General features: G+C 45.3%; 1 protein-coding gene across 1 annotated transcript in view; it reads right to left on the bottom strand.

The window, feature by feature from the left end:
- The window catches only part of LOC120837637, a gene marked incomplete at its 5' end in the record, with an annotated part of 103,657 nt that overhangs the window by 72,942 nt on the left and 7,167 nt on the right, over window positions 1-23,548 (bottom strand). The window contains one exon of the mRNA XM_042292042.1: window positions 9,323-9,477. Coding sequence (XP_042147976.1) covers window positions 9,323-9,477 — 155 coding nt within the window. The remainder of the gene's footprint in view (window positions 1-9,322; window positions 9,478-23,548) is intronic.

Genomic DNA, 23,548 nt, shown 5'->3' on the forward strand with positions numbered 1-23,548 from the left:
CTAACAAGGTGAAAAGCTTGAATTTTAAGGTTATGATTATAATGCAACTGAATGCAATCAATTGCACTATAATGCAATCAACTGAATTATAATCAAGAAGCCAAGTGCAGGCTTCTTCTACTTTCTTGTGGCTTGTATGTTCGGATTTTCTTTGCCCAAAGAACGTCTTCTGCTCTTTCCCTGCCAAACAAATACACGCGCTCGGGGCGACTGGTCCTTTTGAATTCTTTACTTTTTTTAGGCACCGCAATTTTAGGGAAATATACGTTCTAAAGCGATCTTTGGTGAGAATCGAATTCTCCATTGACGTAAAAAACAATTTTCTCCCCGATTGGCACTTTTTATCTAAGCGAGTAGTTTGCCCCCGCAATACATTCGATGATGCACTTCCTAGTATCACTCACTTCTTTACTCTTCACTGTGCAATAGAACACGTTTATGGACCGCCTCGGCAAAAATAAATCCGGGCCCGCAGATATCCGCATCCGATCCGCATCCGCAGCCCCTGGCATCCGCATCCGATCTGCAATCCGCCAAGTCTTATTTTTATCCGAATCCGCCAGTTTACTGCGGATATGCAGCGCTCTCGCTATCGTCAGCATCACCATGGCAACGAAGCGTCTTCTTTTTGGAGGAACACGGGAAAGCAGCGTCGCGAAGCCAGCAACGGGAGACACCATCTTTTGAGAGTCGTCTGCGAATTTCAACGCCGTAACGCTACTTCTAGTACACTGTAGTAACGCTAGCCAAAATCGGACGCGCCGCTGTGGAGGGCTGGAGGCTGACGCTGAGAGCGGTCGCCTGGCGAACCCTCGGCGGCTCCGACGAGACTCGAGGGCCTCCACGAGCAGCGCGTGCTGTTGGTAGCCTAGCTTGGAGCCCAAGCTAGGGTTGCCACGTTGGTAGCAGACGGCATTCGGAGGATGGCGCGGCTGTAGCTGGCGTCAGACGCTGCGTTCGACTGCGCGTTTAATGCCATTCGGTGACCTTAGCAGACGGAATTAATTGTGCGGAAGGAGACGGTGGTGTAACGAGATCAGGTGCTCGCTTGGGCTAAAGCCCCTGTATACGGAAAAGTAGCGACATCCTTTGAAGAATGCCACCTGCCATCTTGGAGCGATCCAGGGGCCCTAATCTGGACACTTGGCGAGAAAGACGGCGAGAAATCTAAGGGATATGATTGGCCGGCGCCAAGGTCAAGTGCGGCGTCGGCCAATCACAGCCGCCAGATTTCTCGCCGACTTTTTCGCCAAGTGTCCAGATTAGGGCCCCAGGCGGGGCTAACGTCGACGCGCGAGCGCGAAAGAGCGAAATATAACAATAAGAGTGTGCATAAGGGAAGAGGAGGTTGAAGGAATGCCTATTCTGTCGGAGTGCAGTGCATGCTATGAGCTGGTGTCGCCAATCAAATAACGCCGACTGTGCAACGTCACGGTTTTCATGTCTTTCTTCGAGCACGTCCTTCGTGGTTGGTAGACCGTGACAGTGCGCTTTTATCCTGTGTGTATGCATTTGCGTGTCTTTCAGCCTTTGACTGCCGCTCTAACTTAAATATAAACCAAATATAGGAAGGCCGTTTGCTATCTTGGAGCGATCTAGGCGGCGCCACAGTCGACGCGCGGGTGTAAAAGAGCATAACATAAAGATAAAAGGTGTGCGCGTCAAAGGAGGAGGGAGAAGATGTCGCTACCTTTTTTATTCAGGGGCATTAGCTTGGGCTCTTTTGCCATGTTTCTCAATAAGCAGAAACTGAAAAAAAAAAAAAGTTCGAAACAAGGGCGTATTGCATATAACTGATCTTCTCCAGCGCCTAACATTTTGGCAAGCCTTACACGAAAAACATGTTGTTTTGGTCATCCGACAACCCGGTCCCCCCCCCCCTCCCCCCCCCCTCTCTCCCCTATAGAACCTGGGGCGAAAGTATCAAACTGCCGCTTTAGCAGATGATAACAAGCTCACAAAAACGACGAGCGCCATGACGATGCATTTTAACGCTGCCCGATTGGCTCCATGAGATTGTAGAGTCGGCTGCGGTGGAATTTAAAGTGAGACTAGTATAATGGCTTAAATGTAAACATCCGGTGAGAGTTTCGTATAGTTTCAGAAAAGTATCAAAAGATTCGCTGTTATCCCCTCATTGCACCATGCGACGCGCGGAGTAGGCTTTTCGCGAACCGCGCAGGGACCCTTGCGGCGCCGAAAAGAATAACCGGGAACTGCCTGTATAAATAACGACACTGGCTCTTCTACGCCGTTGAACCAGCGTCGTCATCCCAAGTGCAAACCGACCTCTTCGCGTAAAAAACAAGAATAAAAACAAAATGACATTATTTTCTTGAACCCCGAGCTAAAGAGCGAAGAGAAAGCGTACGGCATTCGGGGACCTGATAAAATACCTTGACCTAATCATCGAGGATATTAAACAAGCCAAAACCTCGCGAAGCGTGAGATAATGTATACGCATAAACATGCATTCGGTAGCTAGCAGGGGTTGAATGGATACAATAACATTATAAGCTGGTATAATTAGCAACTTGTCTGTCCCTATAGGGAGCAATGACACGCCTCTCTTTTTTCCCGGGTTTACTCGCCGAAACAGAAACCCCATTACGGCTTGTACGCTAGTACCATTAGGGAAGCACCATCGATCAATTTAAACGTGACTGCATGTCCTTGCCTTTTCGGTAGAAAAAAAAAAAGATTGTAGGAACAAAGAACGTAAGAAGGGCGAGCACAGTGCGTGAGTGAAAAAGAAGAAAGAATGGCGCAACACACACACACATACAGAGAGAGAGAGAGAGATTAGTCTTTCAGCACGCTCGACAGGAGACCCCATAAATCTGCAACTGTTGAGGGCGAGCAAAGGCCAAGACCTTTGCCTGCAATCAGTAATAAGTAGTATACACAGGAAACAAAATAAAAGAAAGAGCCAGAGGTGACACAAACAAGTCGGGAAAGTGGGCCGCGCCCTGTTTCTTTCGAAATCAGTACCTATACATGTATTTAAAAAAAAAAAAATCGGAGTGAGGGTTGAATTATATTGAATAGCGTTTTTATTATGCAAGAAAGAAATCTGGGGCACGCAACACATTTATAGTGTTGCGTGCCCCAGGAGCGAACGGTGGAAAGGAGGTCGCCTCCTCTCCAGCGTCCGCACTGCTGAAGCGGAAAGAGGTGGGAGGAGCTTCCACTTCGTTCTTGACCTGTCACCGACTACAGTTTTTGCATTTTTGGATGTCTGAACGCACGTAGAAATTTTCAAGGAGAATTTCACTGCTGCAGTGCCTTGCTATATCTTGATTTGGTAACAGTGCAACAGGGGAAAAATGCACACTCTGGGATTTGTGACGCCTGCACAAACGCTCCCGTGACGGGAACTCCGCTAGGTTCTCACCTAGCGGAGTTGCCGCTCATTGAAGATTAATTTAATTCTATAATCGTTCATATACATTTTCTTTTTACTTTTGTATGTGTCACATATATGCTCAACATTTAAACAGCTATGCGGAAGCAGACAATGATGTCTAGCAATGCCACGCCAACCGCAAGGGCGGCAGCTCTGTTAGTAAACTCGGGCACGTTGAAAAAAGCATCTGAAGTGTAGAAAATCTTCGCAAAATCTTTCGTAGAAATTAACTCAACCTGGTTCCGGCTATCGTATTGTAGCAAAGAAGTCAAAGAGAAATAATGACGGAGTGCACGCGTGACCTTTGAACTCGGTAGCTAACGTGCCGCTAAGTTGAAACTAGTTCGGCCCTCTGTTGGCCTGGTAACCTTTCCTCACTGCACTATACTCCGTCCCACTTTAGGCCCGACCGCAGCCTAGGCTACGATCCCATGAGGCCAACCAAGCAGCGGCAAATCCGCATTGTCACGGCGCTTGTTGTCTTAGTTAAAGTTCCTAGATAAAAGGTTCCTACAAGTAGCGACATTATTTGAAGCGCCGACTGCGTGACGGTGCAGATGTTAGGAAGCGAACGGTGGTGACAAGCAGAAGGCTCAATTGAGTGACGCCATTTTGTTCCAGTGGAATGTGCTTCGTTATTCATATTAATTGACATTACTTTCATTTCATTTATTTACCCTCAGGGCATAAGGCATTACAGAGGGGAAATAGGAAAACAATGTGTCACAAAAAAAAAAAAAAAACTTACCTGGGAACATTGATAAAAATCATGATTAGCAAAAGTAAAGATATTTATCAACGCCTTTTTGAAAAGAACACTGTCTATAATTAAAACAATGGGGCCGGAAGGTGGTTCCATTCAAGGGATGTGCATGGTACCATAGAGTTATTATAATGTACGCTAGAGGTTCAAATGGCGCTAGTGTGCTGACGCAAATTGAAGCAGACAGCAACCAGTCGAAAATTGACTTCCGGTAATGCATTTCTATGGAAAAAAGCGAGTGCATTTTCTCCCTGCGCTCGATCATAAGAGCAAATATTCCAAATAATTCGTTCGTACTAGGTAGCTTGGAACATTTCTCAGTCAGGCCGACGAAAGAATTGGTCAGTTACGGCGTTTTTCTTTCGAATTCATCGCATTAAAAACGGTGCTAAAACGGCTTCGTACGTGTATTTATGCGCACTGTCGGACACTGTTAGCCCGAACGCGGCGTCGGCGATTTCCAGCATGGGGGATATACATGCCAAACGAACGAAGGACGTCTGGAAAATCAAGAGCGGCGGCAGGAACTACGCAGTAACACTGGATCAGTAACTTGCAGTGCATGTACGATCAAAATAAATCGAAGTCCACGTAATCTATTCCGATTTTAAATAAGTAAGTACTGCTTATTCTTTCTGCCCTGAGCGAAGCTGCTTGTTCTACGCTCAAAATATCACCAGCGCGCCCAATATCTTTGAGAACAAGTGCCCGATAAAAGCTGCCCGGCAGAGAAAACAATACGAAGAGACACTTTTCATAGCCCACGGACTTTATTCTCTACGTTTTGAAGGTTTTTATCCGCTCATGCACGACGGGAGCATTTTCATATGGTGACAGGACTGGCATATTATGTATAGACAAGCGTCACCGGAATGCTGGCGAGCCTTGAACACACTCTATAATCGTTTCGATTGTAATTTTGCTTTGAATCGTCGCTTGCTTTAACAAACCCGCTGCGGACACACGTTTGGGACTGATATGTAGCGAAGTTAAACATCGTTCACTGATGAAGAAAAATGCGCTAACTAAAGCAATTACTTTTACAGTGTTAATCAAGGTACATACTATTCGGTACGACCCAAATAACCAAAATGTTCCGTGTTATTTTCCGGCGAAGACAAACTGCACGCGCATTTTCCCGAAGGAATGCACGGGAGCACTGCAAAAGAAGACTGGTTGCTGTCTGCTTCAATTCGCGTCACGGAAGTCGCGTAGACACTAGCGCCAGTTGAACCTCTAGCGTACATTATAATAACTCTATGCATGGTACAAAAGAATGGTAAAAAGCATTGCAATTTGAATGAGGGATGCCAACTTTATGTTGATGATCGACTCGTGATGAAACACAAAAAGGAAGTTCAAAAAGCCTTTCTCACAGGGTAACATTAGTGTAATAAATTTCGTGAAATAGGCTTAACCGAGCGATTTTTCTGCGTACTGAGAGATGTGGACGTGAAATATAGCCTTCATTAAGGATATACTTGCGGTTTCATGATGGAGCAAATGAAACCTACTGATCTGTTTTGTATGGCTTCAAGTGATCCAATTAGTGAAGATTGACCAAGGGTCCCATATAGATTATGCATACTCTAGCTTTGGTCGTACGAAAGTTTTGTACAGTATCACCTTTAATGAACGGGGTGCCAATGAGAAGTTTCTCTCTAAGTATCCCAGCATGCGATTTGCATTGTTAGTTACGTTATTTATGTGATGTTTCCATGTTTGATCAGATGTGATATGTACTCCGAGACCGACGGTAACGCAATTCCTTTAATATTATAATCTGCAGGGGCTGCTGTACACCTGGATATGCGAATAAATTTACATTCAGTTGATTTAATTGAATTGACCATGATTCTCACCAAAGTGACACTGCTTTAATATCATTTTGTAACTGTCTTCATTCAAGGTTCATGGTTACTTCGTTGTATAGGACGTAGTCATCAGCGAATAGTGAAAGTTTGGAAGAAATATTAGATGGTAAGTCATTGATATAGACTAAAAATAGCAAAGGTCCTAAGACTGAACCCTGCGGCACTCCTGAAGTGACAGAAACTAAAGTGGAACTAGAGTCATTGATGGTAATCAATCGTTTGCGATTAGTCAAGAAAGAATGTATCCAGATCAGAACTTTAGTGTCGATATTTAGTTTACTGAGTTTTAACAGAAGTAGTTTGTGAGACACTTTATCAAACGCTTTTGGAAAATCCAAGAAGATGCAATCTATACTTGACCTCTGGTCAAGTATAGAGTAAAGGTCATTTGTGAACGACGCAAGCTGTGCTTCGCATGAGAATGATTTCCGAAAACCATGTTGAAATGGGCAAAATAAGCAGTTTGAATCTAAGAAATTTACTAAATTGGAATAAATTATATGCTCAAGAATTTTGCATGGGACACTGGTCTATGATATAAGGCGAAAGTTTAGAGGACTATGTTTATTACCTCCCTTGTGAACAGCAACCACCCTGGCGACCTTCCAATCATCAGGTAAAACGCCGAACTGTAGGGGCTGAGTAAATATAGCAGAGAGCAAAATTGACGTATTCATCTTCGTGTTTTTTAGGAACTTTGTATTATTATCGTCGATTCCTGCTGATGATGACAGTTTGAGGGAATCAATTATTTTAACAAAGCCCTCAGGATCAACCGCTAGCCGACACATTGGCAGGTAGTCATAAGGCATGCAATCAGAAGTAGGAGAGCTTGAAGGAACCAAGAAACAACTTATAAATACATAATTGAGAATATTAGCGCAATCCACACTAGCAATGAGACTGCCATCATCGGCCTTCAATGACACTGAAGTTCTACTGTTTCCTTTCATGACATTCCAAAACTGTTTAGGATTATTTATTAACATGGACGGTAAGGTGCAGTGAAAAACTATAGCTTTGGCTTGATCTACAGCAGTTTTGTATGAATCAGCAGCAGTGTAATAAGCAACCCATCGTCGACCAGTCAAATTTTTTTTCGCAGCACGAAATAAAGGCTTCTTCTTGTTACGCAATCTATTGAGCGCTCTATTAAACCACCTTCCTCAGAGGGGTATGCAAATTTAAAACTCAATCAAGTTCCATCTTGAATAAGTTCCAATTATCATTAACAGAACGCTCATGAAAGCAGGGTAAAAAAGTTTCTATAAAAGTGCACAGGTCCCTATTAACTGCCTCAAAGTTAGCTTTACTGTAGTCTCGTACACGTTTGAAGGTATTTCGTACAGCCCCCGACGGCATTTTATATCAAAATGTAATAGGCCATGATCACTTAGATCCGGTAAATGTAATATGGACGAGACTAAATTCGGGCATGTTGTTAGGATAAGGTCTAGTATATTTGCTGATGAGCTGGTAGTGCGGGTAGGTTTGGTTACCAATTGCGAAAGACTATAATCAGAACATAAATCTACAAAATATTGCTTTCCAAAGAAAATGGTTAAGCAACTGGGGAAATTCCAGATCACACAGTGGCAGGAAAATTAAAATCACCCATTAGAATGATGGGCAAAGTAGAGAAGCGAGTAATTATCTTATTGAGTGAGCCATGTAAATCTTCACAAAAAAAGTTCGCACTTGGAGGGCGGTAACAAACACCCAATATCAGTCGCTTGTGGTTTACACACAGGTCGATCCAGACAGTTTAAATTTGGCTACATACATCGATGATTGAAGATGCAATGCTATTCACAGCGGCAATCAGTACTCCACCGCCAAGTCTACCACTCCTATCATATCAATATACATTGAACCGTTTATGGCAGTTAAACATTTCATTGTTTTGAATTTTGCTAGATAAACACGTTTCCGTGAGAACCACTATTTCACCATCACTGGAATCAATGCGGAACTCAGATCCTCTCGACAGTGCATGGCGCTGCAAACATTACCAAAAAGAACTGAAATATTACGTGTTTCGAAGGAAGGCTGCGTCCCAATCCCCGCTCTTTCCTAGCTTGATGTTTCTTCGAGCGCGTCATGACTGTCAGCATGATGATTATGAATAATACGCCGTGCGCTAGATGTAATAACTTCGTGAACCAAGTCTTCCCTCGGATCGTAAGCATATACCTTGTTGTTAACGTGCAATTTATTATAATTATCGCACGGAAAACACGGATCCCCATGACTTTCCAAAATCAATCAGCTTAGAGCTCGCAAGTCGCGTCGCAGGTGAAAAATCTTCATTTACAGACAAACCTTTGCCTTTTATGAGAGGTTTGTATTGCAGAATCTTGTCTTTCGCTTTGAAAGATTCAAATTTTACGATTACCAGACGACATTTATTTTTCTTAAAATAGCCGATTCTGTGATCACGTGCAATGCAATCGGCAGAGATTGCAAAGTTGAAAGACCAGCAATAACTTTTTGTTCACTCTGAGCCCAGGTTTCTGAAGGACGATCAACAAACCCATGAAAGATTAGATTGTCCCGACGCGATCTATCTTCCATCTCATCTATACGAGAACGCAGTGAAACAACGTCATCCTGCACATGACCAATACCCTGCCGCACCACGCACAATTCTTGCTGAGCTTCGTTAAGCGAGAACGCTCCATTTCCACTACCACCAATCTTTCGTCAATAGCGCTTAACTTAGTTTCAATCGATGCTTGTTTTGCTTTTAACTCATTCACGTATGTAATCAAGCTCTTGCAACAGTTGAAACATTGCATTAAATCGTAAATTGCTGAACCTGAGATTCACTCATTGGTCCGGGGTTCATTTCAATATCGCCAGACGGCAACAATATTCTCAAGATTTTAAAACATTCGCCAGCAACTAATGCAAGTGTAAGAAAAAAGAAAAGAAAAACACTGCGGGACTTTAGTCTTAGCGGGTTTTGCTATAACTAACTAAACCAATCACTTACAAAAATAAAAGTGCAGGATCATGGCGCACTCACTGTGCGTGATTGTTTCAGTCATGGCGTAGCAAACGCACAAAGACGCCTATGACCGGATGGATGGATAGCTGCTAACGGCTGTGCCCTTTATGTTGATCAGTAGCTTGCGCCACCTAGCCTAGTTGTACGTCATTCAATTATCCCTGACGACGCACTTTTGGCGCTTTTTGATCGACTCCATTGGATTCTAGCGTCGGCTGTGGTCTCGGACTTAAAGCGAAACGGAGCATAGACCGCTTCGAGAGACGCACCTGAAAGAGTTCCCTGCCGTCTCCCATCTCGCAGTCGACCCAGATGGGCTTGAGGGGTCCCTGGCCGTCCACGTCGATCTGATACGTGCCCGACGTGCGAACCTTGTGGTGCACCCACAGGTCATTGCAGTTGCTCCGGTTCAGGTGTCCCGACACTGCAGAGGGAAGACATTTGTACGCAGTGAGTTTAGCACCGATGCCGCAAAAAGAGGAGTGACGTCATGTCATGGCAATGGCGCTGACGGTTGAAGGGGTGTTTCTGCGCAGCAGAGTTTCTGCACTATGCGCACGTGCTTCTTTATAAGAAAAATAAGGAGGTGAACAGTTGCTCGGTAGATAAAATGGTCGCAAGTACTTTTCGAATCTCGAAGAATAATAATAATTATAAACGAAAGTTTTAGTTCAACCCTTCAGTTATTTTGACTCGTGGATAAACTCCAACCAGGGTGTGCGCAGTGTGAATAGTGGTGAAGGTACTATAGTACAGAGCAATTCTAGAATTGTATCGCCGGCACTAATTAAGGCAAAAGAAACTGTTAGAAAGCGTTCATACTGTCGCTGCTGCCTTCCACACCACCGCAAAAATCCAAGCTCTCTCGAGATCTTGGATTTTGATATCTTGAATATGAAGCTCAAAAATCTCTTGATACGGTGTCCTGTCTTGTACACATTTTCAATCACTGACACGTTCCTAAAATAAACGTATAATTAAAGCGTTGTAAAAAAAAAAAATTAACATTTGAAACGCGACAAGCGCATGTGTCACGCACATATTTATGGTGTGACATTGCAACATTATCCAGCTGGACGAAGCGTTAAAGTACTTGCATTTGACGCATAAACACACTGGCAAATACGAATTATTTTGTGAAGGAAGACGTAGGTAAACAGCAAGTCACATGGATGACTTTTAACATGGACTGCTCGAAAGGCCTTTCTAACGATTTCAAAAAAGACGTGCACAAAGTAAAACGACAATAGGGACGGAGTTTTAGCGAACCGTTACCATGTTCCGTGTACTGGACTACTGGAGACTTTGAAACATGATGTTAAGCGCGCGTTAGACGGCATGCTTCAAAGTCCCCGGTAGTGCGGTACGCGGAGCATGGTAGCGGTTTGCTAAAAGACCCCAATAAGGAAAAGCGAAACTTGCAGCTATGCCGTTCACATTTGGTTGATGTATATTCGAGTTTTGTTCATTCAAGTCAAATTTATTAAGCGTGCTGAATAAGATCAGGTTCACTATGAGTACTGCTCAGAGACTTTGGTAAACGTTTCTTTTTGTAAACAGGACCGAGTTCGTGTATCTAGATGTAATAGGGAAAATAAAAAAAAGATCGCCGGCTTCCCTTTATCGTCACGTCATCGTTATCGTTAAACACGATTTTTTTTATTAAACTTAAATTAATTAAATTGAAATCACTGTAAGAAAAAATCGGTGACTCTTTATCACCACATGTATTTCTAAACAAGGCAGGTTATTTGATTAATCCGTCCGATCATTAATAACAATGCGGATGAAAGTATTACTTAACTTTAAAATGAAATTTAATTTGCAACTTTCTTTATTCATGTAACCCCCATGCAGTCATACTAGAACAAAAAACAGCGTGAATTTTCTAGCTACAAAAAAAAAAAAAAAAGAAGCCTAATTTGCTTTTTTTAATTTTTGATTTGCAAGCAATAAGAGATCAGCTTCCTATTTTTTGTTTTTTTCTTTCGCGTTCTGGTTTGCTCGCAATATGCCGTTATGTAACCGACGAACGAAGTGGGCGGTAGCACGAAAGCTCAATGATTCGATTTGCTCGGAAGAACAATGCGGTTCAGCCTGATGTGAATATTTCTTACTTGACGATTCCTCAATTTAAATGCAGAACGACTGGACATAGAAAGCATCATATGATAGGAAAATTCCATATGAAAACTATTTTCGGAGTTATTTTTATCCGAAAAATTTGACTGAAATCATCATAGTAAAACTGGTCAGATTCAAACCGCGTTCAGATCACGGTTTAAATCATCTTGATTTACATTCTTCTTTCTGCTACAAAGTGAAAACATTGGTGCCGGTGGTTCTCGCACGACGTGCCAGATCGTCTGTTCCTTGCGCCCGTCGTGCGTTTGTTTACCCGCCAAATGCGACCCCGTGCTATCGCTTGCCCGCGAGCTGAACCAAAAATGTCGCACGCTTGGCTGCAAATAAGGAACAAAAAACACGAAAAATGTAAAAATAAGAAAGAGCAAGACAAAACACATGAAAAAGAAAGAAAGAAGAAGGGAAAAGCACGAATAGAAAAATAGGAAAAGCGCCAATAAAAAACAAAGCCAACAAAAAAATAGAGAGAGAGAGAGAGATAGGGTGGGGGAGGGGAGAGTACCAAGGTTGCTGGGTTTCTGGAAGAGTGAACTAGGAAGCGAATCTCGAATTTCGTCCTCTTCGAATGAATCCGGAAGATGTCGTCCTTGCAAAGAGAAGACGGATCGCATTCACTCGTCCCATTACGGATGGCAGTTGGGCCCAAAAATATTCAAAGAGCCTCGACAAAGTCCTTAATCTTTCCCACACTCGCCCACCTCGAGTTTTAAATTTGAACAATCAGCGCGCTTTCCCTTTTCTACAAGGGGCTGGAAGATGCTGAAGCTTCTCAGGCCGGGTTTCAAGCGGAGCGTGACGAGATAGAAAGCCATAGCCGACGTTTTCGTAGCGAAGAAGAAGCTTAGCCACAAGCACGCGCCCGTTGTCTTCCACTGGTTGGCTGCGCCTTCCAGTGAAAGGCGCAGCCTCTGAACGACTATGGAAACATTAAAATCACCCTATTACTTCTTCTCAATATTGCGAAACAACGAGACATTATACACTCGAAGAAATCTGGTGCGTGTAAACGTTTTAGTCTCGTATCATTCTGGAAATTCCCAGGCGTCCACTTTCCGCAGAGCACTTGTACAGCCAACCGCTGCGATCTACGGAGGGTGCTTGGTAAATGGCCAAGCCAAAAATATGTTTGACCATATATATATATATAAATATTTAAATAAGCAGGTACAAGGCTAGCGGTTGCAGTTTGGCGCCCGCGCAATTTCTACAACTTTTATTTAGCCCCAGCCTTGTACCTGCTCCACGAGTGGTAACTTCAGCGCACTACTGCGCTTCTCACGTGCTCAAAGTATTTCTAAAAATTACTGATTTAGCGGTTTTGAATGAGGCTCAGCAAGTTTCTAATTGGAACCATATGTCTATTTTCACTAAATAAAAGTTAATTAACGAATTTCAATTAATTAGCCGACTTGTCCCAAAGATTAGCCACCCATATAATGTCCGCCTGGTCGTATCGACCCACCTGCACAAACCGCATTAGTGTAGCTTTCACAGCTGTTTTAAACAAATGTGTAAGAATAAAAAAAAACCTATATATATATATATATATATATAAGTCAGAGATCCGTACTTGCGGAGTTGCTATGCTAGGAGTTTATTGCATGTATTTCGACAGTTTCGCCGAGAGGCTCGGCTTCGTCAGGAGATGGCATACATGTGAGGGCATCAGACTGTGCAAAGCAGTAAGGGGCCAATGGGGCGAGGAGGACGTGACGTCACGAAAAATAAAAATAAAAAGACATATAAAAAAAAAAAAAAGTTGTATTTGAGCGCGTTCCCACGTTAGGGCGGCAGGTTTCAAAGCTAAAGAGGCGTATATGAAATCTCCGACACTGCGGTGGGTACAATAGGTCATAAACGGACGGCACTGGCTCTGGAACGACATCCTCGGTACCAATTGTCCGTAAGGCTAAGCCGATGTGGGCGTCCGTCTCCGCGACGGTCACCCCTCGTCCCCTCGGGCGCCGCACGCCGCGGAAGAGAGGGGAGAGGGGAGCAAGGAGCAGATCGCGGGGCAGGGGGGGCGCAGGGGAGGGTGGGGCGAATACCCCCGGATAGTTGCAAAGCCGTCGTCGTACCGGACAGAGAATTAAAAGTACAAATTTAAAAGATAAAACATTAAAGTAAAACTTAAAATAAATACAAATAAATACGCATGCCTCGGGTCAAGACCGAGTAACATTGTGTGCAGCAGGACAAATAAATACGCATGACCCGAGGCATGCGTATTTATTTGTATTTATTTTAAGTTTTACTTTAATGTTTTATCTTTTAAATTTGTACTTTTAATTCTATGTCCGGTACGACGACGGCTTTGCAACTATCCGGGGGTATTCGCCCCACCCTCCCCTGCGCCCCCCCTGCCTAGAAATAGAAATAATGGAAACAGCGCGCAAACGACAAGGACGGGAGGAAAGGAGTACACAGGACGAGCGCTGAACTGACAACTGAATATTTATTGAAAAGGACCCAACGAAGAAAACACCCACAAAAAAACACACTCGCATCAACACGTGTCCATGAAAGTAATCTCCTTCTTATGTAAATACACAGAAGTTTGACTCACGCAGTTCTGTTCCCCCTCCTTCTTTATTCCATACGCTTCTAAAATTTCCCTGGCTGTTTTATCTGCTCCCCTCCCCATGATTGTGATCTTATTGAAATCAGGATGACATTTGCATGTTCCGCAGTGCAGGGGCAAATGCCCTCCTGCTGTTGAACTAAGCGACCAGTCATGTTCGCGTGCCCTTTCATTTATGCAACGGCCCGTTTGCCCCATGTAAACTCTTCCACAGCTTAACGGGATCCTGTACACCACTCCGATCGCACAATCCACGTACTTCTTTCTGTGGTTTACAGTGCATTGGTTCCCACCCCCCCTCCTCTCGGCTACTTTAGAACAAAGGTGTGCCAGCTTACGAGGCGCCGAAAACACGACAGGGACATCAAACCTTCCCGCCACCTTTTTCAGGTTGTGGGAAATTCTGTGCTGATACGGGATAACCTGAGGTCTCTTGCTAGGTCTATCCAGCCGCTGATGAGGCCCCCCCTGCCCCGCGATCTGCTCCTTGCTCCCCTCTCCCCTCTCTTCCGCGGCGTGCGGCGCCCGAGGGGACGAGGGGTGACCGTCGCGGAGACGGACGCCCACATCGGCTTAGCCTTACGGACAATTGGTACCGAGGATGTCGTTCCAGAGCCAGTGCCGTCCGTTTATGACCTATTGTACCCACCGCAGTGTCGGAGATTTCATATACGCCTCTTTAGCTTTGAAACCTGCCGCCCTAACGTGGGAACGCGCTCAAATACAACTTTTTTTTTTTTTTTATATGTCTTTTTATTTTTATTTTTCGTGACGTCACGTCCTCCTCGCCCCATTGGCCCCTTACTGCTTTGCACAGTCTGATGCCCTCACATGTATGCCATCTCCTGACGAAGCCGAGCCTCTCGGCGAAACTGTCGAAATACATGCAATAAACTCCTAGCATAGCAACTCCGCAAGTACGGATCTCTGACTTATTACATTTTCCCGGTCCATTGTTCTCAAGCTACTCTGCCTCACCTATATATATATATATATATATATATATATGGGGGGGGGGGGGGTGAAATACCAGTGGCTGCAGCGGTGATAGTTTGTGCGACGGACCGGTTGAGATGACATACACAATTTAACTAACATAAAACCCAATTCCCATTTGCAGCGTGCTACATTGCAGACTTTCAAAAAAGCCAAATCCAGAACGCAGTAAAAAGCTTCCGCTAACGGCTGTTCTCGATTCAGATAATGGTGGGCTACGCTATTGAGTGGGCTCAGGGGTACCACAGTGGACCAATGCGCACTGTATTCGCGAATGTATTTAAATCAAGTGTAAGGCGTGCATACTTGTAAGGCAAAACGTATCGTAACATAAATATTAAAGTGAATGCACATGAAGGACGTACAAAAGGATACCGTCTTTTGTTTAAAAAAAGTCTCGTTTTAATTTTTTTTTTTACCTTTTACCATTGAGGGTCGTCCTCGATCAACTGGCGTTGTTAATTCAGCGGTACTACGAAAGACGTCGTGAAAAATACAGAGAAAGAAGATATCGTAGCGTTCGGAGCCATCCGTTCGTTAGTAGCTTCAAATCTTTCATCTAGGGAGTTCTTCGTCTCTCGTCATTCACTTGGACATCTATGTAATCCCCAAAATTGGCGAATTTGAGGAAGCTCGCAAATTTTTTTGACCCGGGGCAGGAGTGCAGTAATGTCTCGTTAACACGGAAAACCGTTGACATGAATACCCCGCTGGTATAGACGTCGTTTTCGGGGATGAACCGCGAAGTCCGTGCATTTTTGTCTCATCATTACGGAAAGCTCACATAATGGCCAATTTCCGAGGAGAACGGAGGTGCCCATAGTAACGAAACATCACCGTATACCATAATTCAAACGTTAAGTTTACAAAAATAATTTCCTCACGACAATACAAAATTTGAACATTTACCCCGTTCCAAATATAACCTTTGTATGATTACGAAAATATATCACCAGGTGCCCGCGAACGTGCTAAAAATAAGACGTCATCCAATCTTACACTATAGGCAATGAGTGTACTGCTGTATTGGCTGTATGCTCGGGAACCGCTACGCCCTGCCTTCCTTAACCTGCCAGTGACAGTCATTTAAACTGACATATAATTTCAATAAGTACTACCTAATCTCCAATGTGACCAGCGGAAAAGGGTGGCTTTAAAGATAACATTACGCATATTTCAGTTTGGTATAACAATTCCGGAAGACGTCCACCAAGGCCCTGTTGACCACCACGTAGAAAAGGCGGCACCAAGGTAAGCAGACGAAAGATCCCCAGAGGCTCCATGTATACTAGTCAAACGCTAATTTGGAGTCGAGCGGAGAGCGTCGATTGAACATCGGCGACAAAAACGCGGCGTCATCGTCGCGCGAGTTCAATCAACCCCCAGCTTTATGTTTGACGTGTCCAGGGCCCTAGGAAGGGGATGGGACTTCGCCTCAAAATGGATGACTCCTTTTTGCGATTCATCGCGAGCAACGAGCTTCGCCGGGCTCAGCGCGACCACACGCGACCAGGACGAATGCTCGACAGCGAGCCTGCACGAGAAGAGCGAACGTAACCAATACGGAGCGCAAGTTCGTCTGCTCCTTGCACAGGGGTTGCGATGACGTCAGAGGGCCGCGCTCTTATTGGCTGATTAAAAAAAAATAGTGAGTAGACCTCTGTGCATTTAGCATTGAGGTCTACCCGCTACAGTCTAAAAAAATCCCGTGCGTCTACTTTCCCGGACAACACTCGGAAAGCCAATCACCGCAACTTACGGAGGCAGCTCAGCGAATGAGGATACCAAAACATATGTTTAGACCAAAAAACGCAGTCTGAGTTGTGACCGTGAGCAATGCAAGCGTGACGTTTTGCATTGCTTAATGTCACAACTCAGACTGCATTTTTTGGTATAAACATATGCTTCGGCATTGTCATTCGCTGAACTGCCTCCGTAAGTTGCGCTCATTGGCTCTCCGAGTGTTGTGCGGGAAAGTAGACACACGGGCTTTTTTTTTTAGAGTGTATCCTTTCAATCAGAGCCAATCAGAGCTCGGCGTTGTTCTGACGTCACTGCAACTCCTGCGCGAGAGGCAGACGATTTGCTCTCCGCATACCATGCAACGCTTGCGCAAGACGTCACCGTCAGTGGATCCCCGACTCGCCTCGCCCCCAGCGGCCAACACGCTGAAAGCTCGACGAGAGCAGCAGGAAAGCGGCAGGCACGTCCGTCTTGTGCTGGGACTCACCTCATCAGATTCCTATGGGACTTACTATTTCATGACTAGCTGTCTTAAAAATCATCACAGAAAAGCAACAAGCGTTTTACAGAGTCATGTAAGTGTTCTTAACGGCATGGATTACTTAGTTTTTAAATATATCAATTATGCATTGAAATAAAAAATAAACTGTGAAACAATTTTTTCTCATTGAAATGCATTAGGAAATCTGAAAATATTTTTTTTTAAATAAATGCGGCGCTATAGTCAATTTTAGACAAATCCACACTGTGCAAAGTGTATTCTAGATCACAGACGTGAAATAATATTTTCCAAAAATTAAATTTCAGAGCATTTGTTCACGAAACTGTCACGACAAACTAGCTAGTTCAGCTAGTTTGCCCTGGATGGCGCTCGCTGTCTAGAAAGAGAGTTTTTTTGTAGTTTGCTCTTGTCGTTGTAGTATATTCTTGTAAACTTGAGATGAGGCTCCGCCCATGATGCTCCTCCTTTTTACAGCTCGCGTAGACCGTCGAGCTGAATGTGTGGCGCGTTTCGTTGTTCCCCGTTTCCTCACAGCAGTTGTTGTTTTTTTGCTTTTTTTTTTTTTTTGTGAGGGGGGTGGGGGGATGTCACTTTATCAGTTCTGTCCCGCGCGTCTCGGAGCAACGGGCTGGTACTGCGCTGGTATGGAGGGCGGCAAAGTGAAGGGCCTGGTGCCCTTGTCAGCTTGACCCAACAACGGACACTTGGTTGCTTGCTTGTTGCTGGTCGGATAAGTTTGTGCGTCAGTCGCCGCGTGGAAAAAAATTATGCCTTGTGATCAGGGCGTTGAAAAAAAAAAATGTTTTGAAATATAAATACAGCAAATGCGACTGCGCGGAAGTGTTCGCCGAGCCCGGTGTAGTCCATACCTTTTTGTACAGAACCATAGATACTAAATGCGGTTAAATCTTTGGCGGCGATCATGTTGTTCATTAAACGACGTTTCATCGGCTAATTGGTATGTTCCGTCGACAAATCTTTTCGTCCGAACGAAACTGCTTTCTTTCGTTTCATGGACACAATTTGGAACGTTTCGTAAAAAATATGTTTTCTTGTACGCGTGCGTGCGTGCGTGCGTGCGTGCGTGCGTGCGTGCGTGCGCGTTCGCGTGCGCGTGCGGGCTAGCGCCTACATAAGTGTGTGCGTAGTGCGTGACGGCGCTTACACGTGCGTTCTTGCGAAGGCGCGCGTGCATGCATGTGAGGGTGCACATCCGTGTGCGATCATAAACGGGCGACTATGCATGCACGTGCGTGTGCGCGCGTGTAGACAGCTAGAAAATTATATTGTTTGTTTTATTATTAGTTCTCTAAGTGTGAGCGTACATTTATAGATTGGAGTCTTCAATTGTTGTCTGTAAATGCCTGCCGACTTTCATTTCTAAAGTGTTGGTATATTGTCCTAATGAGAAGTCCGACATCCCTCGTGAATTGGGCATATATTACACACAGATACTAAATAGGAATGTCTTAGCGCTGACAATATTTCGTCGGTGGATTTCGCCAGAGGGGGTAACAGATTGGATACATACGAGTGCCGCGCGGTGTTCTCCGAGTCTACTGTAGTACAAACCTTTTGTACACAACCATGAATCCGGTAAAACAATTCGGCGGCAATCACGCTGTGCAACGCTTCTTCGAAAGATCGGTCCGTCGACGCTGGAACCTTCCATCGACAAATCGTTTTGACGTAATCAGACAGCTTTCATTTCATCGAAACACCTTGAAAGTTTCGATCAGAGATATGATTTCTTGTTTGTGTGCGTGTGCCGACATTTCGGTGTCCGGACGCACCGAAATCCCGCAAGCACGCATACAAGCAACTCCCTCCACCGAGTGTTTCTCCGGGCTCCCTACAACTTTCCAATTGACACCTTCTTCCACGAAGCAATATTTAAAAAGGTACCTAATAGATTTAATCAATTGAATAATTAGGCTCAATAAAAATATTGGCGCTTTGGGAAGAAGTCTGCTAACATACAGTTCGAGGTAGCTGGGGGACATTCTGTATCCTTGTGAGGAACGAGAAGTGGGTTCCCTCAAAAGTGTCTGTGTATTGCTCCAGCGAACATCTCCGGAGATGGAGAGGGAAAGTAAAGAGACGCCTGGAGGTCCCAATCTACCGCAGAGGGAAGGAACCGAGTCGCCGTCTTGGAAGACGGAGGGGGGGGGGGGGGGGGGGGGAGGGGGGGGCTTTTGGAGTGGTTCTGGAAAGACGGGTCGCGTCGCCATGGTCGGACGGGAGCTTGCGGTTTTCGGCGTGCGAGGAGGACGCGCTGGGGTCCGTGCTGCTCTGCTTAGCAGCGATAGTTAGGATAGCTGCGTTACATACTTTGTCCAAATATTCCCAGTTATTTATTATTATAGTTATAAGATGAAAAGCGCTAAAAATACCCAAAACCGCGGAGGTGTATAAAATAAATATAGATTAAAAACAAACTTGGTGAAAGACAGATGGCAAGAATTGTCTGCCAATTTGGAGCGAAAGTAAACACATAACAATCCAAGCTATTTGAGTACAAGCGCGAGCTTTTGATGTAGCTACTTTTGTGGGACTTGTTTTGTACATGCGGGTTGCATAAAGAAAAACTTGAATTGCAAGAAATATAATTATTGCGTTCTTTGTTGCTTGCCTCAGTTATTTTCTAATGTTATTTCATATAGGAAACTGGACACGAGACGCTAAGGGTCATGTCCCGGCATGTTTCTTGGTAAATTTTGAAGATTCCCCAGATAGGTAGTTATGCACGCCTTCCTTTCACACACATACGTTTCCTTTTCTGGATGAACAGAGACCGCGTCTCCGCGGGCTGGCTGTACTTCGTTTCAGCTGAGCTCCGAGCGCAGCCAAAGGCTGGGGGACGGTTGACCACTGGGAAAACAGCGTTCGTACGCATCACGAAGTAGTTCGCAAAATTACAATTTTAGAAATACTTTGTGTGCAAACACTGCACAATTTTGCAGTTGTGTCCTGCTAAGAACTAATTATCAAAAAATTAATGAAATAGATGACGTCCCTCGTTCTTCCTAATATAGTAGTAGATATTATTCGACGAAATACGCTTACCTGCTGGCAACACTGATCCTACTACTGGACCATGGAGAATAGAAGGGTAGGAGAGGGCATGACGCCAGCCGCGTAGCCTCCGCAAGCCATGCTGCCCTGACGCCTCGCCTCTTTCGCATTTTCCTCCTTACTCTCACCACACCACGTGACCGTAGCTAGCCTTTGTCTAGCTATGGTGTACTAGAATACACCACAACCTAGCCTTCGATCTGATAAAACCTACCGGACGGAACGCGCGCAAGCCTGCAACGATCCTCCTACAATCAACCATCCATCTCGCACGTGACATGTCACGCGCACCAATCCCCAGACAGATCTGCGGTCACGCTGGGCACAAAATCGTTTAAACTTTTTATGACTAGGCTTCACCAATATTGCAACGTGCCCCCTCCTAGTACTTCTAACCTCCTTGTACTGGACGCATGGAGAATAGAAGGGCAGGAGAGGGCATGACGTCAGCCGCGTAGCCTCCACAAGCCATGCTCCCCTGACGCCTCGGCTCCTTTCTCATTTTCCTCCTTACTCTCACTACATCACGTGACCGTAGCTAGCCTTCGTGTAGCCTTCGATCTGATAAAACCTACCGGACGGAGCAGGCGCAAGCCTGCAAGGAATCCTAAAATAAACCATCCATCTCGCACGTGACATGTCGCGTGCACCAATCGCCAGAGAGATCCGAGGTCACGTTGGGCACAATATCGTTTAAACTTTTAATGACTAGGCTTCACCAATATTGCAACGTGCCCCCTCCTAGTACTTCTAACCTCCTTGATTTTTCCGTGTTTTTTTCCCGTGTACTCAATGGCCGAACCTTGGGCTTCATGTACACTTCAAGTTCGACGCTTTCATTGCCAAGTTGCTGGACATCTCTTGGTTTTCTGCTTTTCTAATTACCACCGACAACGCAAGATAAGAAAGACACGTTTGGGCGTCAGGAGCAAGATCGTAATGAATGTGTACTCTTTGTCGGGAGTCTCAAACATCGTCGTACAGCGAAATTGTTTAACGAACATCGGAGCTAACAGACTTTGGGAAATCGACGAAAAGTTGATCCGCCGATGGAGGGAAACGCTTTCCGATGGAAAACAAGTCAAAATCGTGTATGGAGGCGGCGGTCAGAGGCAAAAGTAATTTAAAACCATGAGGTGTCGGTGGACCGCCTAGAAAGGCGTACTCCAGTGCGACCGGAGATACGCGGTTTTTGTTGCTGTTATGCGTTTGCGGAGAAAACGTTACCAACTTCCCTGTTCCAGCTCCGGCCGTCCTCTGCCGGTAGTGCGACGAACCCCCGCGAAGCGCAGCAGCCACCGCACTGCACCGGAGTTTTATTTCGGGACGCGAAATGGCATTTTTAATTATGTAGCAGACGATGCCGTCGATACTCCCGTAGCAGATGAAATGTCTCTCTTCGACTCCTCTGCACCTCTGCGCTGATTCCGCGCGGGGTGATATACGAAGTGCGGGCGAAGTCGCGGCTTTTTATATCTGCAGACCAGTTTTTAAATGACAAAGTCAGAGCATAAAAACAGAACAAAAAAGAGCAATTAGGTCAAGAGATAAATTTATAAAGTTGGCATCACTAGCCACACCAGTGTCCCACCACCAACTAGCACCTTCCACTTCCAGGGCCTTCTTTTTCCCTTTCCCGTAAAGGGGAAAGGGGAAAAGGGAAAGGCTCACGCTAAAGAGGGAGATAGCCGCTTTGTTCCCTCAAAAAGGCCCCCGACTAGTTTCCCCGATCCTCCGTGCCAAGTTTGGACAAACTCTCAAGGTCGCCGGAAGATGATCGCGGGAGCGCCCCCCTCCCCACCCCTCTTTCCCACCATGTCCACACCACCCTATTTCAAGACGTCACAGCCCAAGCGGCGAGGATTGGTTAGACTGCTTGTCTGTCACTTTGTCCCCACCCGTGTTTTCTTGCGTGTTTTTACTTCGTCCGGCCAAACTCCAGCGCCATCTATGAAAAAGAGCGGACATGACGGTACCGGGTGAGTCCCCCCTTAAGCGCAGACCGCATGGCGCGTTTTTGCTCGCGATTCAGGCGCGTCGGCGTCAAACTGACGTCATTTCCTGCGCGCGGGCGCGCGTTTTCGCGGGAGCGTTGGTTTCTAGCCGACCCAGAACAAGACGCGAGCGCCGAGGCGTCGAAGCGCCTCTCGCCCAATGAGGGTCGGTCGAACTATCACGTGCTCCTGCAGAGTACGCGGTTTCGTATTCAGCACATTTCAGAGTGTTGGAAAGCATTTTTATTTTCCATATAAAAATTGAAAAGGTGTTTCTTTTGACACACAAACCCGTTTTATTTACTTATTTGTTCATTTAATTCTCATTTGTAGTATTTGCGTCAACATTTACATCGCGTGTTGAGAATTCTGTGATCTGGCATCGCTGATAGCGCGCAGCCGGCGGTGCTTGGCTTTGTCCGCATGCGGGTGCCCCCCGCGTCAGCTTCCGCGCGAGCGTTCATAGCGCGTCTCGTTTTCGCGTGCAAAAAAACGCGCCATGCGGTCTGCGCTTTACACTTGCGGATTCGCGGGCGAATTCGCGGTGACGAGCGGAATTCGGAATTTGGGTGGCAAGATCCGCTCGTAGCTGGCGGAGAGTCTGGATCTGTTCGGGACCCATATATCACATTTCCCGCCATCGACGAGTCGATTTTGCCACCCGGCTCCAAAATCCACTCGCCGCCAGAGCGGATTCGCCCGCGAGTCCGCAAGTATAAACGAGCCGTCGGAGACGTCGCCTGCTGTAGCGTCGCGCTCGTTGTGAGCAGTGTTGTAGGCGTTATCGAAGAAGTGTAACTAAATACGTTACTCGTTACTTGCAAACAAAAGTTACGCATTACCGTCCTACGTTACTTCAAAATAAAAGAAACACGTTACCGTTACCAATAAAAAGTAACGCAAGTTATATTTGCGTTACTTTTTCTAAATTAATGAACCCGTTTTCCTGCTTTGACGTTACAGGTATGCAAAAGCACCATATTTAAAGAAACATTGTGTCCAAGCAGAAACTGAACATAATGCCCTTATTATTTTTTATGGTTTCACCTAAATACTCACAAGAAAAACACGGGAACAAAACTGCAAAAAACGAAGAAATTCATTTGGCTTGACGCCTAGAAACGCGAAACAAATAAAAGTGTAACTTTTTTCAAGTCTTGCGAAGAAAAAGTGACGAGTAACGTAACTCTGTTACCCGTTACTAGAAATACGTAACGTAAGTACGTCACCCATTACTGTCTTCAAAAAGTAAGACGTACGTTTCACGTTACCGATAAAAAAAGTAACGGGTCACCGGTAACGTCGTTACTTGTAACGCATTACCGCCAACAATGGTTGTGAGAGGATGCGGGACGCGCTGACGGCCATGCTGACGTAAGCTATAGGCGGCGCTGCGAGGATGCGCTACTGGCGACGTCTGGGGGGAGGGGGGGGAGACGCAAAATTTAGGAAGTTTAGG

The sequence above is a fragment of the Ixodes scapularis genome, unplaced genomic scaffold (assembly GCF_016920785.2).
Source record: "Ixodes scapularis isolate PalLabHiFi unplaced genomic scaffold, ASM1692078v2 PGA_scaffold0__279_contigs__length_252992795, whole genome shotgun sequence".
Taxonomy (NCBI): Eukaryota; Metazoa; Arthropoda; class Arachnida; order Ixodida; family Ixodidae; genus Ixodes; species Ixodes scapularis.